We start from the raw sequence: 18,260 nt of genomic DNA, 5'->3' as shown, positions 1-18,260 counted from the left end.
CAAAACCTTCATAGAAGCCATCTTCATCCATGTCTCCATACACATAGAGGTATTTTCCTGCTGTAAGGGGGAGCTCTGCTTCTGGATTTTCATTTGGTCCATCAAACGGGTTGTAACTGCAGTGAAGCATAGATGGAAACTTCATTCAGGCAATGAGTGTTTTGAGTGAGTTACAACCCACACACCACTGAATAATCATCATACAGCAGAATGTAGTTCTAAAAACTGCACGAGAGTAGCTGTAGAGTCCCATCTTCTTGCCTCACCTTTTGAAATACATACTTTGGCAGGGAGCCTAGATGAGTGGAGTCCCCTTTATATTACATTATTATTGTTATTTATTATTTGTATTACTATGGCACCTAGGAGCCTTAGCCGTGGAGTAGGACCCCACTGTGCTACGTGTACACAGAAGAAAAAGAGGGTCCCTACCCCATAGGGCTTACATAAGAGCGGCCACACTGGTCCACCTCAGCCAGTATCCTGTCTTCTGACAATGGCCAACGCCAGATGATGGATAGGTAACGAACAGAACAGGGCAATTATCGAGCTATCCATCCCCTGTCGTCCAGCCCCAGTATCTGGCAGTCAGAGGCTAAGAACACCCAGAGCAATGGGGATCCATTTTGTTTGTTATACCTGCTGCCTATTAATTTCATTTCATCAGGTGACCCCTGGTTCTTGTGTTATGTGAATGGGAAAATAACACTCTGCCTTATTCACTTTCTCCACCCCACTCATGACTTTATAGACCTCTGTCATATTTCCCCTTAGTCTCTTTTCTAAGATGAACAGTCCCAGTCTTTTTAATCTCTTCTCCTATGGAAGCTGTCCCGTCCCCCTCATCATTTTTGTTGCCCTCCTCTGTACTTTTTCCAATTCTAATATATCTTTTTTTTGAGATCAGGTGACCAGATCTGCACACAGTATTGATTTATATAGTGGCATTATGATATTTATTCTCTTATCTATTACTTTCCTAATGGTTCCTAACATTCTGTCAGCTTTTATGACTGCCGCTGCACACTGAGCAGATGTTTTCAGAGAACTTTCCACAATCTCTTTCTTGAGTGATAACAGCTAATTTAGACCCATCATTTTGTATGTACAGTTGGGATTACGTTTTCCAATTTGCATTACTCCGCATTTATCAACACTGAATTTCATCTGCCAGTATGTTGCCCAGTTTTGTGAGATCCCTTTGTAACTCTTCGCAGTCTGCTTTGGATTTAACTACCTTGAGTAGTTTTTTTATCATCTGTAAACTTTGCCTCCTCACTGTTTATCTCTTTCCAAATAATTTACCTAACTAACCCTTTTAGGCTCCTTTGAATATCCCAGCCTATGTCTTTACTGAATTTTAAAACAACCATACAAAACCTTATATGGGTCTTTTTCTAAATCATCTCTAACAGGATCTGCTAATTTTCATGAATTACTTTTCTCCATAAAGCAATCAATTATAGCAAAGTCTGACTCACACTCAGAGAAAAGCTTTTAGAAGGCATAAAGCATTTATCAGATATTTGCACTACATTATGAATTGGCAAATCATGCTGAACACCCATGATGGACAATCATGCTTGTAATAATTCCTTGAAATTCTTGTGCTCTTAGTAGGCCAGCAAACAGTTTATACCTTTGCATCCATCAGAACTTCAGGATTAAGGGAACATTAAGGGCCCAATACAAAGCCTACTGAAGTCGACAGATATCTTTCAAAGGGGGCTTTACATCAGGCCTCAACCCCTCCCCTCCCCAGTATGCATCTGTGTACATAAATAAAATGACAAAAATCATATCCCCGCCCCCGCCCCCTTCCAGGCCTGCTCTGCTTTTGCAGCAGGAGGAGCTGAACTCAATCCTTGCAGATACCATGAATGTCTGTGTTTAGCACTATTGCTACCAACTCCTAAATAGCCATCGATTTGTTAGGGTAGCCTTATTGCTCATGGAGAAAACAAGATGGTGCTGCAAAACAAAGCCTTTTAGAAGGAGAGCTGTACACTGTAGCAGCAGAGCACTGCATAAATTCGTGTTTAAATGGGGAACATAACCAGCATATCGGAGAATAGAATTTTACAACCCCCTCCCTCCAAGTTGCAGAGTGTGACAACTAAAGGGAAACAGAAAGCTTCTTGTCCACTGTTTCGAAGTGCTGCCTTCCCATAAACAGCTTATTAACATTCATGGCAGCCTGATGGTGGAATGATTGCCCAGACAGTCTTAAGGGAACAAGGCAAAAATGAAAATCTGTTTAAAACAAATTCAAGCATTAAAACCAGAGTGAAAGCCTATATGCTGAAGGCTGTAGCCACAGCAATACAGTTATTCCCAGCCTGAAAAAGCTCAGTGTGTGTGTGTTCTCTTCAAAGAGGCAATTGCTCTCTGACATAACCCAAGAGTCAGTCCGAACAAACTGCTTTGGTGTGCATGTGTCTGTCTCTTTCTGTTTTGTGCATACACACATAGTTACTTTATGCTATTTATTGTTTATTTTCCACAAACCCTCATGCCAATATTTGTATTTAATGACTCTCACCTCATTAATGTTTAATGAAAACTCTGACCACCTATAGTGCTGCTCTGACGGGTTTGTGAGCCAATTTAAATGTAAAAGATTTCCTCTCTCTCCCCCACTCCCTGGACAAATCCCTCTTATTTTGTAGCCAACATTGCCAATGCAATATAAACATTATTTGCACTTTGCTCACAGGAAAATGGCATAGGCTAAACAGCACATTTCCATGAGCACCACACTGACTCCTGGCTCTTGAAATGAAGACATTTTGATGTGCTTGTAGCAAAATACAGACACGAGTTTACTTGCTGACTGAAATTGCATGGGAAGCATACACTGATTATACTTTCGCAGCTGTTAAGTTATTAAGTTTTGCTTTATTTAAGTACACGGGTGTGTTTAATTACCTTGAAATAATCTCTGTGCACTGTAAATAAGCTGGAGTGCATCATTTAATGTATCAGTTTTTGAAAAATAGAATAATATTTGATCTATAATAAAAACGTCATCAATGAGAAGCAACTAACAGACACAGAAAGTTGTATAATAATAAGAATACTCCACACAGGATTTGAAATTCACCCCTGTGCAGAGAGGTCCACTAAAAAGGGTGGTGGGATTTAACAGATGCATAGGCCATGTGCTGGACTTCCGCACCTTCCATCTGTGGATCAGGAAAGCATTTCACATGCATTGATGGAAGAGTCCTTTCAATCCCTCTCTGATGAGGTAGGCAAGTATCATCACCCACATTTATACATATAAGGAATGTGAGGGCCAAAGGGATTATGGGCCTGCCTAAAGTCAAACAGTGAGGAGGTGTCAGAACCATGATCAGGTTCTAGGTCTCCTGACTCCCAATTCCTCTGCTCTAACCACAACACTGTGCTGTCTCTCTAGCACTTGGAGATGTTGTCGGGGGGGGGGGGAGTTTGCTGGGGGTTTTTTTTTTTGGCATTTACAACAAATACAATTTTCTGGTTCATTCCTTTTCTTTTTTTAAAAAAAATATTGTCGAAGTTGAACGTAAATGTTCTGGCTATGTTGAGCATGCCATGTTAGACTTGCTCCGATGTTACAAGCCAATGGAAAGTGCATTATTTTAAATCTAGCATAAATGGAAATTGCACTGTTACCCACAACAACAGGTTTGGGTTTGTTTGTTTTTTTAAAGTCTACAAAGAAAGCAATCTTCATCTGTTCTTTTTCTCCCGGCTCTTCAAGTATGACTGCAACCACTTAAAGTTGATATATAAGGCATTTAATCAATCAATTAATAATCTTTTAGTTTCATGCTGGTTTGTTTAGGAACTTTCTTCAGTTGGGTGAGCTTTATAGTACTTGTTGCAGAAATGAAATCATGTTCCTCTAGAGAAAATGAGTTTAATTTGAGCTCAGCATGGGCTCTGCCTTCCTCTGGGCTCTGAACTGTCTCCTCTAAACTCTGCAGTGCACTGAATATTACACTGTAATGGAACTGGGACTGGCATGAATCCTCCTCTTTGTTAGCCAGGTTCATTCTGGGGAAATTTAGACTTAAACTGAGTATTAAAACATTTTGATTACTGAGATTTGCGGTACCACAGAGTGGCACTCGCGATGGCATTCCGCGCCAAAAAATTTAAAATTCTGCACACAATATTTTAAAATTCTGCAAATTGTATTTGTCAATAAATAAATAAATGTAGAGGCTCCAGCATGGCAGGGGGGAGCACAGGCCACTGACTGCACAGAGGTAGGAGATAACCCTGTATCCTCCTCCCCCGGACAGGGACTCGGAGGTAAAGTGGCACTTGACCCTGACACAGTGCAAGGACCAGGGCTGTCCCAGAAACATCCCGAGGCCCTGCCCCTCCATGCCAATCACACCAGATGTAGACAGGCAGGCTCAGCGCAGCAGGATCCAAGAATGGAGGAGCTTAGTGTAGGGACATCCAGGTGTGGGGTGATGGGTGGGGCAATCTGGGTGGGGGTCCGGGTGCAAAGGCGATCTGGATGAACATGGGCTCATGGGGGGGGGGGTTCTGGGTGCAGACACAATGGGACTCTGCAGGGGGGTCTAGGTGAAGGTGGTGGGGCTCAGCACAGGGGATCTGGGTGTGAAGGGCTCAGCGGGGGGTCCAGGTGCTGGCTTAGTGGGGTGCAAGTCCGGGTACTGGCTTGGTGGAGAATGTGGGTGCGGAGGGCTAGTCAGGGTGGTCCAGGTAAGGTGAGGTTTGTCGGGATGTGGGTTTGAGTTCAAGGGGGGTCAGTGTGGGGGCATTCTGGGTGCAGCAGTGAGATCCAGATGCAGGGATGTGGGGTTCAGTGGGGGGGGCCTAGGTGCAGGGGGGCTCCAGATGCAGAGGGTGAGTGAGGCTTGTCAGGATGTGGGTTTGGGTTCAGGGGGGTCAGTGTGGGGGGTGTTGGGTGCAAGGGGTGAGGTTTGGTGGGGCAATCTGAGTATGAGGTTGGGTCTGGATGCACGAGGGGTTGGGCAGATGGGAGCAACTCCCCATATAGTGACCCCTCCCCACCATGGCTAAGGAGCAATGGGGGCAGGAAGCGGGGGAGGAGGGAGGTGCGGCGCTTCCTGCAGCCTGAGAGGTTTCTGGGGGTGAGTCTCACCCAGCCCTGGCTGCCAGGCCCACCCCTTGGAATGGGAGGGGAGGGGGAAAGGGAGCAATTGCCCAAGGGCCTTTTTAAATCACCCCAGCAAGCCACAGGGCTCCTAGGCGCATGTGACCCTCTGGCTCCTGTACTTTAGGGGGCCCCGTGGGCCAGCGTAGTCAGTCCCGGAAGTGATGGCATGCCCGGAAGTTGACACATTCGTCATTTCTGCATAGGGCCCCACTCCCCCATCCTTCCCAGCCCAGCTCCTTACAGAGGAAGAGGAAGTCCCATCCTTCCCAGCCCAGCCAGGACTAGGTGAGCCTGGTACAGGGTAGGAGACACTGGCTGGCACATCCTCCTCCTCAGTGATTTACCACTCCATTGGCTGCTCCCAGTGCCTGTAACAACGCACCCATGTTGCTGGGGGGTGGTGCATGACTACTCTTGCGGCTTCCCTTTGCTTCCCTGTCAGAAAGTCATTTTTGGGGGGGAAGCAAAGAAATCTGCGGGGGAAATGAATTCTGCACACATGCAGGGGGACAGAATTCCCCCAGGAGTAACTGAGTGCCAGCAGGCTCAACACACCCAGATCAGTCAGCAGACAAGCCACACTTTCACAAGAACTCCCATGCCATCTAGAGAGCCTGTGTGCAGTTGCACTGCTGGCTCTGCTCCTCTCAGGAAGGAAGGAAGCTGAAGCAGAGAAAGCACTTCTAAAAGATAAGGCTTGTGTCTCTATTGAAAACCTTTCTGTAATGGTCAGACACAGAGCCTGAATTAACATAGAATGTTATCATTTACATTCTGAGACTACCCTTTACTGATCTGAAGCTATTTATACACTGAGAAAGACACTGATTAGCAGGATCCCTTCTGACAAATGTTGTTTGCTCTTCCCTGACCTCTATTTCCCAGGCCAGCTGGTCAGAAAATGACCTGGGCACAAACGTGACCCCCATCTGTCTGTAGGCATGTACAACCCAAAAGGCAATGAAAAAAACTGCATGGTTCCACTGTGCAAGAGCATGGGGGTAGGATGTGGAAAGCCTGCACAAGAAACCCTGCACTCTCTGTGAACCACACAGCTGTGCTTTGTATTTGCTTAGGTGAGCTCCATCCACTGTAGTCATGAAGTTGCTTGGGGATGAATGTGGGAGGGGCCTTTGTGGATGCGAATTCACCAGCCAAACCCATTTGCATGGAGGGTGGGACACACCATTTGCCCAGGCTGTGGAAGTAGGGTGTGGTTAGGATCCCGTCTATTTCCCTGAACCCCACTGTGATTCGCCCCCTTTACTTAGGGTTGTGTCTGAACAGGACTGGGGCCTGGACATTAATTACATCTGCAAAAAAAAAAAAAGTGAAAAAACCCCACAATTTTGGAATTATATTTTTTTCCCCCAGCTGTTTATGTTACCTATAACGGGCGATGCAAAGATGGACTTTCCCAGAATATCTTTGCTTTGAGGTATTGGAATTCCGTTCATTATCCATCTGTAAAAAAATAAAGACAATAGGATTTATACTGTTGCACCCACTGTTATCCTGAAGCTATCCTATATAAACTAGCCTGAGTACATGCAACACTCCATATGACATGAAACAGAGTCAGATATAGGCTTTCAGCAATTCATTTTTATTTAGAAATATGTAGACTAATAATTAATAGTAATTTATCCAAAGTGTGCTGTTTTATTTTAATTAAAACTTCAGCAAGTTAGTCCCAAGATGACTTATTGTAAATGATTCACCTAGCATTGTGTACAGTGTTAGTTGCCATTAAAATGTCAACATTTACACAGTCAGCTCATAATGGCATCCTATAGTTAGGATAGGAAATAACAGTGGTACCTTAGATACCACTGACTTGTAACTGTAAGCAAACGTTGATTTTTTTAAATTGTGACCAGTATTAACTGAAGAATCACACCAAATAAAACTCTTCTAAACCAGTCCCCATCTGCTGAATTCCATCCGCTCCACTAACCCAGTGGAAAAACATATTAGCTCTGAATTCACCATGATGCTTAATTCAGCACAAAATAGCAAAGCCATAATTTTGACTCCACCATGAATTAATGAGTAGAAAACCTAGTGAATAAACTGTTTTGCTGAGTCAACATAAACAGGTCCCATGTATTTTGCATCTGCATCAGATACGTTCTTGAAATTCAGTGTACTGAAATAATAAAAACTCTGTCTCTCCTGCTTGATACTGGGCAGAGTTCGTAAAGGAGGGATACATTTCTCACTGTCCCATTTTACGATTTGCTAGACACCTCTAGGAGAACTGAGCTAGCAACTTCTCCTTAAAACAGAAGTACCAAGTTAGGCTGTGGAGTCAAGCAGGGAAGCTTTCAGAGGGCTAGATGGTAACCCTATAATCCAGGCGACAGGCACTTACCAGACTGTGATTCGGAGTCACCCTCTTGTTCCTGCTGCCCCCTGGTTCCAGTTATGAAACAATGTGCTCCAGCAAAAATGCTGGTGCAAGTCACTTTCTTCTCTGCGCTGGCTTTGGGGCATGGGCTGCTCTCTTGGTGGGCATAACCAAGACTCCGGACACTCCCCATGCTTGCTTGCCTGCCTACTTGTCGCCCACCACATGGGAATGGGAGTAGCAGTTGGCACTGGTGATGTGCGTAGCCTGTACAGTGGTGTATGGAGGCTCCTTATGTCCCCTGACTCCCTGCGTAGATGCGCGCAGCTTAATGATTACCCTAGAAGCAGAGCCAGAATTCTTACTAACAGTCATGGAAGTTGCGGGGATGTCTTTGTGGAATGGACTGAGCTCCCTTTTCATGTCAGAAATTACAACAGCAAGTACCACTCTCAGATTTTATATTTCAAAGGCTGATTTCCTTAAGGTGTCATTTATATACTTTTCTCCTTGGATACTGGATATGGTACCTTGGTCTGTAACTAAACTTCCGTGTGTATGTGAGAGGTATGCAGGGACCACATAATTACACTTAGAAAGGCAAACAACGAGCAATTCAGTTAAAAACTGCTTGGCACTCTCAGTGAGAGACAACTGAAAAATAATAGAAGAAGGGAACTAAATGTGACATGCACTTGTTCTGTTCTGTGCTGTTAGTTCTGCTTCCTTACATTTGGTTGCTATGCTGCCTTTTCTGGCTTCACTCTTCCTGATGCAGCCTATTCACCAAGCAGGGGCTGCTCACACCTCCCACTAACGGTATTAAGAGTTTATCTGTATGAGTTTCTTGGTCAACAGACCCTGAGATGTGGATATTGAGTGGCATATTAGTAGAAGCTAGTAGGACTCTAATTCTTTTGTAGAATATCCTATATTACACTTGGACTTTTAACGATGTCCACAAGCATTTTGATGCAATCAACTTCCTGGGGTTCAGCTGCAAACCCTATGTTATAGCCACAGCATCTGAACACAATTTCACGCTCTTTACTTTTAAAATGTTTGACAGAGGGAAAAATCAGCACTGTATCCAATAAAATATCATTACAACCCTCACTTTATTATAGTTCTGTTTGCCCTCATGGAACAGTGTTACAGAATTTAATGTAAAATAATAGCCTTTTTATATATTTTTTAAAAAATCATCCCATATATGTTTTTAATAGATAATGAGATCCCACTGATAGAATTCTTTAGCCTGGTTAAGGACACCTACAGATAGGACCTTATTCTCTATTAAATCTGATTGGGATTTAAGAACATTTTTATAGAACCCTATAACATTTCTACAAGAGGCTTTTGGGTTTCATCCTTATTCAAGTCTATAGGAGTTTTTTATGTGGGTGTTGAGACTGTGCACATGATGAGATGAAGGAAAAGGAGTCATAATCAAGTACACTGAAGAACTTGAATGGTGTTTCAGTGGATTTCCTGCTAGTCCTGGGATGTGCAAAGATTAGCAATAATAAAATATTGTAAGATCTCTGCTGAATTTTTCAAAAACTGCAAATAAATGCAGATATGGTAGGAAACTGGATGGCTGAGGGGATTCTCCAGTTTACAGGCTCAAATTCAGCTAAGAATGGTACCCTAGAAACTGGTCCAGGTGGCAATATCATTCCAGTTACTAATGAGTGGATTTCCACATCATGAAAACCAAGGAAAGAACAGGTCAAAGAGAATGATCCACTTCTCACACCTAGAAGTGGCCTTTCTAGAAGAGCTGAGGCACATTGGCAGGGCATCGGGTGGAATAGTGCTCTTACAGGTGCATTATCTGTCCTGTGAATAGAGGATTTATGTCAATCTAGCACCACTAATGGGCACAAAAAAGATCGACAAAAATGTGATACATTTCACAAGGACTAAATAAACAAACTAAGCAAAAGACAAGAATGCAAGGCAGTCAGGAAAGATAAAAAAACATATAGCTGATTTTCATCCTACATATATATGCGGCTCAGAACAGAACAGCAGTCTAGCTATAAAACACTGCTTAAACCATGCTGTCGAGGGCTGGGATTTTCAAAGACATCTAAGGGGCACTCAACACTCTCATTGAATGAGTGGGATTTGGGCACCTAACTTGCTGAGACTCCTTTGAAAATCGCAGCTCAGGTTTCCTAGGTGGGATTTTCAAACGCCCTATGCGATTTAGATGCACAATAATCCCATTATTTGTGCTCCCAAATCACTTGGGTGCTTTTGAAAATCCCAATCCTTGACTCTTCAGAAGTGCAGTTAAACACTGAGGTGCAGCAAACCTGTCCCATTGAAGAAGGAAGGCTCTGGCCGATCAAACACATTCCCAATGTCATCAACTTAAAAAGACTCACGTCTGAATCAAATCTGCATCTTGGGCTGCCGGATCTTGACCTGGACAGAAAAGTAGGTTTGACGGACAACTGTTCCGGTTTGTCACCGGATATCTGCAGGGGTCGTATAAACTCCGAAATCACACAACGACTTCCAGAGGGGCTTTCGTTACCTACCCGTAAATAAAAACACAACAATTGGTACAAAGTGGCACCCTGGTTGGCAGTCACAGCAGAGGCATCATATGCTGAATGGGTCACAGCGTGTGAATGACCATCCGGCCCCTATTAATGGCCCTTCCAGAGAGGGGCTGACAAAGGGTAGCATGGAGCAAACATCCATTGCCACTTCCCATTCTGTACCTGTTCAGTGAACTAAAAGTTCCGAAAAACTTCTAATGGACAATTATAGGGAATGTGAAGACATTTTTAATTTCAAGATCAGAGCTAAGGAGCAAATAAACATGAACCACATCCCAATTTTTACCGACCAGCTGGAAAAGAGAAAAGGTTACTATATGAGATGACTATGTGTTCTAGTAGTTTCATACACATGCTAAGATTATTTTTTATGTTGGCATGAAAAAAAACCAACAAGCCTGCTTGTAAATACTGTCTATTTATTGGCAATAATAATATTTAGCTTAGCACTTGCATTAAAAAGTTTTAACTAATTAATGTTCAATACCCTGTGGGGAGATAGGTACGCACTACTGGTCCTAATCCTTATTTACAATAAGGCACTTTTATGTCACCGTGCACGTGCAACAGGACTTAACCTAAGTGAAAATATATACGCAATTTCAGATCTTTTCACTGCCAGAGAACAACCAAGTCCTACTATCTCCATTCTGCAGATCAGGTAGCAATGTCGGGTAAGTGTCTTGCCCAATGTTACATGGTATATCAGTGTCAGAGCAGAATTAGAATTGGGGTTTCTTGTTCCACAGCCCATATTCTAAGGCACAAACACAATCATTAAACTGTCTAAAAAATGCAGGAGACACATTAAGGGAAAAAGGAGAAAATTCTGGAGACACTTTGAACATTTTTTTCTGCTTGTAAAGATGATGCCAATAAAAGATAAAATACACCACACTGTTAAAGGAATAAGAGACCTGATCCTGCAAGATGCTAAGCAGCCTGAAGTATTCCCAGGATCAAGCCCTAAAGGCTTGTGAAATATGCTTTTAAAAAATGTGCTGCCCAAGGCTGCAAGGGGGATTGGTAAACGTGGAATATAAAACGCTGCCCTATGTTTTCCTTCACCAGTCATACTACTCCTCTGGAACCACAAGAAAGAAAACAGGAAATAACAAGCTAGGGATAATTATATCTGAAACAGCAGCAGCTGCAGCAAAGCCACAGCAAACAATTTGGGCACTGCTGCCACAATCCGATTTCTCAGCCTTCCTCTCCTTTCTTTTTAATACAACTAGTCCATGACCTTATTTTCAAGTCCTGGTCACGTGTGAGGTTGGCAGCTCCTCTCCAATTGTGCTAGGAGTTTGAAACGTGGTGTTTTGTTCTTGAAGTGCCTGCTTCCTCCGGTTACATGCCACTGAGAATCGTCCACTGTACCACAGAGGAGGATGAGCTCCAAAAAGACATTGTCAGAGGGTTTTTCGGTATGTTCCTTGGTCCAACTTGATCCATTCACTCTGCACCACTTTAATTTTACAGCACGTCCGCTTAAGCACCTTGATGGCAGGGAAATATACAAGGCCGAACAAAAGATTTATTGCAACCAGCCCTGGTTGCAGCAATCTCCATACTGGCTAAGGGCACATTTTTTATTTTTGGAATTTCTTTCATACTTTTAATAGAATAATGATCCCCTTTCAGAAACCTGTCACTAATTTGGCTCCTTCCATTCACTGTTAATGCGTTTGCCACACCAGACTGTCATTCTAGAGTCTACAAATAATTGCTCCAACTGCAACAATACATGAAAAGGAAACCAGTTCTGAGGCTCATGTCTATTGGATTTTCCTTGGTTTCGTTATATACACTACAGTGTGAGCTCTTCCTAGGCACCAGACACCGGGTGAGTGGAAAGTTCCTTCGAAACCCTACCCCTTGCTGTGTACCCGATACAGGGGATTGGCCAGAATCTGAGCCTACATTAGATCAGACAGAACAACACAAAAGCAAGATCCTGGAACACTGTTCATGCCATGGGAATTGATGGGGAACTCAGGAAGGGATGTTGGAAGAAATACGCTTTAAGGAGGTATATGAAGGAGGAGAGAGGGTGCTCAGCAGGAGATAACAAGGAGCAGCATGATAGAAGGTCCAAGGCTGAGAGTGGAAACATGAGATAAAAGGCAAAAAGGATTGGGAAAAGCAGGGAGAGAGAGAGAGAGAGAGAGGGGGGGGGGGGGGGAGAGGTGGGAATAAGTGCCCAGATGAAGAGGGGAGCTAAATTATGGGGGCTGTGAAAGTCAAGACATGGTGCTTGACTTTGATGCAGTAGAGAACAGAGAGATGCAAATGCAGACGATGTGGTTGAAGCAGCAGAGGACTTTAGCAGCTACATTTTGGACAGACTGGAGAGGTGAGAAGCACGGAGGTAAGAGAAGAGGAAAGATCACAACAGTCAAGGCAAAAGATGATTGAGGCATGGAGAAGGATTTTAGCTGTGAGGGACAGGAAGGTAATGTGGGTTTTGGTAACAGAGAGGAAGAAGTGACAGGACTGAGCAAGAGACTGAATGTGGTGGGGGGAGAGAAGAGAAGAATCACTGCTCGATTTTAGAAAGAGGCAAATAGAAAGAAATTAAGTAACTTGCCTTGAGCTCACTTCATTATACTGGATCAGGCATGCACCTGAGAGACAAGAGAACTGAGTTTTAATCCTGATTCTGACACTGATTTGGTGTGTGACCTTGGGCAAATCACTCCTATCCCTTCTGTGTCTCATTTGCCCCACCTGTAAATGGGGACAATGATGTTTTCCTACCTAGGTCAGAGCAAAGTGGCAGAGAGAGACACTTCAGCAGTACTTCCAACCATTCAAGAGGGATTTGGTTTCCAAATCTGATTTACTGCTTCCTGAAATGTCACTTCCCTCTCAATTCCCCCTTCGCATTCAGCTACATCTGCAAGATCCTTTCTCCCTTCCTCTAACAAGTCCTACCCTGAGTGCCAGCAACTGTTAACTTCCTCTGCAAGAGTTTGTGAAATGACGACTGCTGCTCCTGAAGAAATCCCTCCTCCCCGCACTCTTAGCCCTACAGGACGTCTTCCATCTCAGACTGTAATAAAAGCAATTTCCTGAACCAGCTTAAATCCATCACTATTTCCACGGTACTGTACCATACTAGGTAAAAAGATGAGAACAAACTATGGACTAGCTACAGTGTAGATTGTTAGTTGTTAGCTATTGGGGACTTTGCACAATGGAAATCATTCTTTGTTGTTGCTGCTGTTTAAGGTAATGATTACTTATTTTTAAATAAAGTGTCTTAATTTGTCCAAATTCCAGCAACCATGTAGAGTTTTATGTTTTTTTAATTCAACAGAGATTTTATAAAAAGCTACCAAAAGTGCAAACGACTTCATTAATAACAATCAACATCTTACCAAAAGGCAAATTGAAACTCATATATGAAACATGTTGTAAGCCTCTTGAACTCTCTTGCTCTTGGAGTTCTACAGAAGAAGCCAGCCCCTTTGGATTAGGTATACATAGATATAGTAACATAATGCTGCATCTGTAACTAAGACTAATTTTACAATCACAATATGCTGGGATTGCAAGTTAAATTCTCTTCTCACTCTGGTGCAATGCCAGTGGCTTCACTTGGTTTGCACCACAATTAGTACCAGGAGCTTTTGGTCTTATATGGATGCTTCTCCATTTATGAACTCATTGGAGACTAGGAATACATACATCCTTCCCCTCAGCCTAGTAGTCTGAAAAGTAATAATAATGATAATGATTAACGATAGAATTCACTGGAAGACAACAATGCGTATATGTCTCCTGAAGGCGAGGGTATTGGCCTGGGATGTGGAAAATCCTGGTTGAAGTCACTGCTCTACCTGATTCTCTGCAGTTTTTCATATCAGATCAGTCCCAATCAGGGAGAGCAGAGACGTGATCCTGGGTCTTCCACATCCCAGGCCAGTGCCCTAGCCCCACAGCTTGAAATAATCTCTCTCCCACCCTCCCCTGCTCTGCCTTATCCAAATACCCCTAACCCCTTCCTGAAAAAATATGATGGAAAAAAGATACATCTCCACAGAACATTTCAGCAAAAGTGATCCAAACAGCTCTAGTTAAAGGTTACGCAACACAAAGGACCTCTCCCAGGGGCTTCTCGTAGCAGAATGCATCATTCTGAATCCATGACTTGAGATCCTTTCTGAAGTGCAGACTGGTTTGACTGAATTGATATAATAACAGCAAATAGGCACGGAAAGGTGTGAAAACCATAAGTTGTGACCACATTTTCAACAGCTGTTTCCTGTCAGGAAGCTTGCAAGTGTAATATTGGTATGATAGTATGCAATGCATGGTGCTAAAACACAGGTAATAAGGATTCCAAGGAACATCAGTGTTTTGATAATATTAACTTTAGAGTGAAAAAGGGTCCCAACTTCCTGATAGTCTGGCTGTAGGTTATGTGACTCAACTGAATTTCCCTCTCCTCCTTCCTCCAGTCACTGTTTTCACTTAGGACCAATTTTTTTTTCTGAGTAATTTCATTTCATTACAGTGGATGGAAGAGAGGGGTGTGGGGCAGGCAAAAGGGGTGTGGGCGGCATTAGGAAGCTACTTATGACTTTCTGGTTCTAAGGGCTGTTCTAACCTGCACCAGCTCCCACTAGTTGGAGAATGCTGGAGTGCACCAGGCTCCAGCTACTCCTTTTGCTGGCCCCTATCTGCCCTTGTGCTCTGGGAAGGGAGGTGTAGGAGCCAGTCACCCCAGCTCTATCCCTGATGTGCCACCTGACAGGCACAAAAGGAGGGGAGTGGACCTTCACTCAGAACATCAAACCCTGTCTCTTCAGCTTGATTTGTCTTGCCAGCTGAGCTGCTTTTTTTTTGTTGGATAAAAGAACCCGCATGCATGTATAAAGTTCCAAAATACATAGACCTTCTCACCAAGAGCTCTCGTATAGGCTGTTTGTAACCAAGGCATTACGAGTCATCCTACACCCGTTGAAGTCAATGGGTTTTTTTCCTTGACATCTGTAGGAGTAGCACTGGACCCATAATACCTTAGTTACTAAACACAAAACTAAACTTTCCTGCTGCTGGAAACCTCAGATACATCAGGCACATAACATTTTGTCATGGCTGGCAACTGACCAGTGGAGGAAGTTTCAAGAATGATCTTCCAAGGGAAAAGACAAGGAAATGCTGCCAATTCCTTCATTTAAAGGTCTCAGGACACAAAGCTGATCATACTTAAAGTGGCTGGTCATGAACCAATTACACCTTCTATTCTACTTACATTACAATTGACTGATCAATTACGGACTACACTGTATGTCTGGGGAAAGAACATTAAAACACCCCTGGTACCTGGCCTTGTTTCTGACATTTGCTCTGTTTTGAAAGCTGTCCTCGTGTTCTCTCCTACCCAGCAAGCAATAAAAAAAATTCTGCCCCTAATTCTGAGAGCTTGATGAGAACACCACTATTATGGTGAACTGGCTGATTTCAACAACTAAAAATACTGCCCGCTTGCTTAAGTATTATGGACCAAATCAATACTCAGCACAACTTATTGATAGCAATGGAGTACTGGTTCAAATTTAAGTCTCACAGTTGCTCATTTGAGTAGACCCATAGGTGAGTAGGATGTGAGTAAACTTTTGCAGGATAGGGCCTTTAATGACTGGAGAGAGAACCAGGCTATATTTTCAAAGCTTTCATTTGAAGACATGTTGTTCTTAGCCATTTCAATTAGTGATCAGCAAACATCAAGAATTTGGAAGAGTTTGACTTAGTTAGGCCCGACGGTGACCAGATGTCCCAATTTCATTGGGACAGTCCCAATTTTTGGATCTTTTTCTTATATAGGCTCCTATTGTCCTCTGTCCCAGTTTTTCACATTTGCTGTCTGGTCACCCATTGGGCCCCCAAAAGTTTAGGTGCTTATTGGAACATTTTGGGTCTATTTAAACAGATTTTTAAAGATTTTAACTGAACCTTGCATATCTGCCTAAGGGGATTCTGGTGATTAATTATGTCCCTTTAAAATTAATTGCTGCTTTGAAAATCTCACCCTTACAGTTACTATTTGACACTGAGGGCCTGATCCTGCAATCTTTATTATGACAAAGCTCCCATTGACTTCCCATTGATACCAGGAGATGGTATTCTGCGTTTTCCTTCTAATTCACCCAGTTTGGTAGGAATGCTCTAGACACACATAAGCCTATAAACTATTATGCAGCACAATGAGTGAGATTGCAAACACATCTCTTCTGTGTTAAAGAAAAATCACAATGTCCCACCATCTCTAAAGAAACCACTGAAGTGAACTGAAAAAAAAAAGTCTTCTTGTTCCATTTGACTTGGCTTCACATCAAGTTTGTCAGCCTTCGATGAATACAGTTGCTCATCTGCAGTGGTAGGGAAATGATTTGTGAATCACAGTACTTTTCCTGACGATAAAAAATGGGTCTCCCCCGCCCCCACACACCCTTTCTTAGAAACTCAGGAAGATGACATACAAAACCCAAATCTATTTTACTTTTCCAACTTCTCTTCATATTTATTATAAAGCAATTGTTCAAGAATCCTCAAAGCCTGATAAGGCAATGAAAAATTATCTCACAGCAACACAACAGCTGTGAGCATTCTATTGTAATGTCAGTATCTCAGAGTGATGCGTGAAGAACATTACAGTTTGGGTGTTATCGATCCCCAAATATCAGCGCACCAATTGTCCAGAATTGATTTTCTTTTCTCCTCCTCCTTTTTAATTGGTTTATTCCCTTGCGTCATGGAAAATGCCTCCACCGACAGATCCTTCTTTCCTTTAACGTATGTAGTTTTCCTTGTGACAAAATCCACCAAACTAAGTCAGGAGGTGTTTGGGGCCAGATCTTCTTCTGGTGTAAAGTGGTGTAGCTCCACTGACTTCAATGAGGCTATGCCGATTTACACCAGCTGATGATACGACCTGTTAACTTAATTGCAGCCCATTCCAATTACTTATTTGGAAGGAAAGAACGAAAGAAAGAAAGAAAGAAAGTCCATGATAGAGAACAAATGTCACTGATTATGCATTTTTTTCATTATTATTTGCATTGCCATAGTACCTAGAGGTCCCATCCAAAGACCAGGGTTCTCTTGTGCTAGGCACTGTATACATAATCACTGCGCTTTTCAGCACTGACAGTCAGGCAGCTGGGTGGAAACTACATTATGGGTCCCTTCCAAGTATCCTCAGATAACCTCCTGACCAATGATACTGCCTCAGTCTTTGAAAATTGTTTATGCATAAGAGGCAGTGAGCAAACTCAACTAGTCACAAGGAGTCGTCCCCTTTGGCAAAAAGAAAAGTCACCTGGCAAAAGCTCAACACGCCTCTTTGGGAGACACACAACGAAGGGAACAAAGTAAAATTGAGACAATGATATGGACCACCCTTATGAAGCATTTCGAGATATACGCAGAAAACCACTGTATAAAAGCTAGGTGATTATTATTGTTATGGTAAGTAAGGCATGATGAGAATGGAGCATATTTAAACATACCTTCCTTATTTTTAAATTAAATTCATTCATTTAAAACCTTGTTTTTACCTTCTTTTTAAATTAAAATAAAGGGGCATTTTCAGCCAAGTTTCACTGTGGCTAAAATGGCACTTTAACCCATCATCACTACACTGACCACATCCTGTTAAGTATAATCACCATTCTAGGGAAAAGTAAAAACCCAACAGATGTTATTTGCATGGAGGGCTTCTCAAAAGTATTTCATCCAAACTTTTTGGATGGAAAACTGAGTTTTCATCAAAACTAACATTTTTTGTGGAAATGGTCTGCTTTCCTCATTTTTATTTATTTATTTATTTATTTTTCATCAGGTTTGTGGTTTTTTTCACAAGTCAAAGTTTTCTGCTGAAATTTTTGACTAAAAAGAAAATATTTTCTTTTTTGTTGAATTTTTCCACAGAACACCTTCATTTTTCAATCCACTCTACCTACAGATTCCTTTCACAGAAGGAAAGACGGGGGAAAAAAAGCAAATGTAACCGACACTAAGTCAGGGTGAGTCTCTGCCCCCCTACAGTCTACTGCTATCTCCAAGCTAGCGAGACAGCTCCTTTAACCCAAGGACCTTCTATATCCAGAGGTCCTGTGATCAGTTCCCACAGACAATCCACCCAGGGGATCGTCACACAAGTGGTGACCTATACTGGGAT

The 18,260-nt window shown here is 42.7% G+C and overlaps 1 protein-coding gene across 18 annotated transcripts in view; it reads right to left on the bottom strand.

Moving 5' to 3' along the window:
* The window catches only part of RIMBP2 (RIMS binding protein 2), a 277,138-nt gene that overhangs the window by 56,362 nt on the left and 202,516 nt on the right, over window positions 1-18,260 (bottom strand). For all 18 annotated transcript variants that reach the window (XM_074972300.1, XM_074972299.1, XM_074972303.1 and 15 more), the window contains 3 exons: window positions 9,890-10,041; window positions 6,531-6,607; window positions 7-116 (listed from right to left, as the gene is read on the bottom strand). In XM_074972300.1, the coding sequence (XP_074828401.1) occupies window positions 7-116; window positions 6,531-6,607; window positions 9,890-10,041 (339 nt within the window). The remainder of the gene's footprint in view (window positions 1-6; window positions 117-6,530; window positions 6,608-9,889; window positions 10,042-18,260) is intronic.

This window comes from Natator depressus, chromosome 15 (assembly GCF_965152275.1).
Source record: "Natator depressus isolate rNatDep1 chromosome 15, rNatDep2.hap1, whole genome shotgun sequence".
In the NCBI taxonomy this organism is placed as follows: Eukaryota; Metazoa; Chordata; order Testudines; family Cheloniidae; genus Natator; species Natator depressus.
This window is presented reverse-complemented; position numbering and strand designations above follow the sequence as displayed.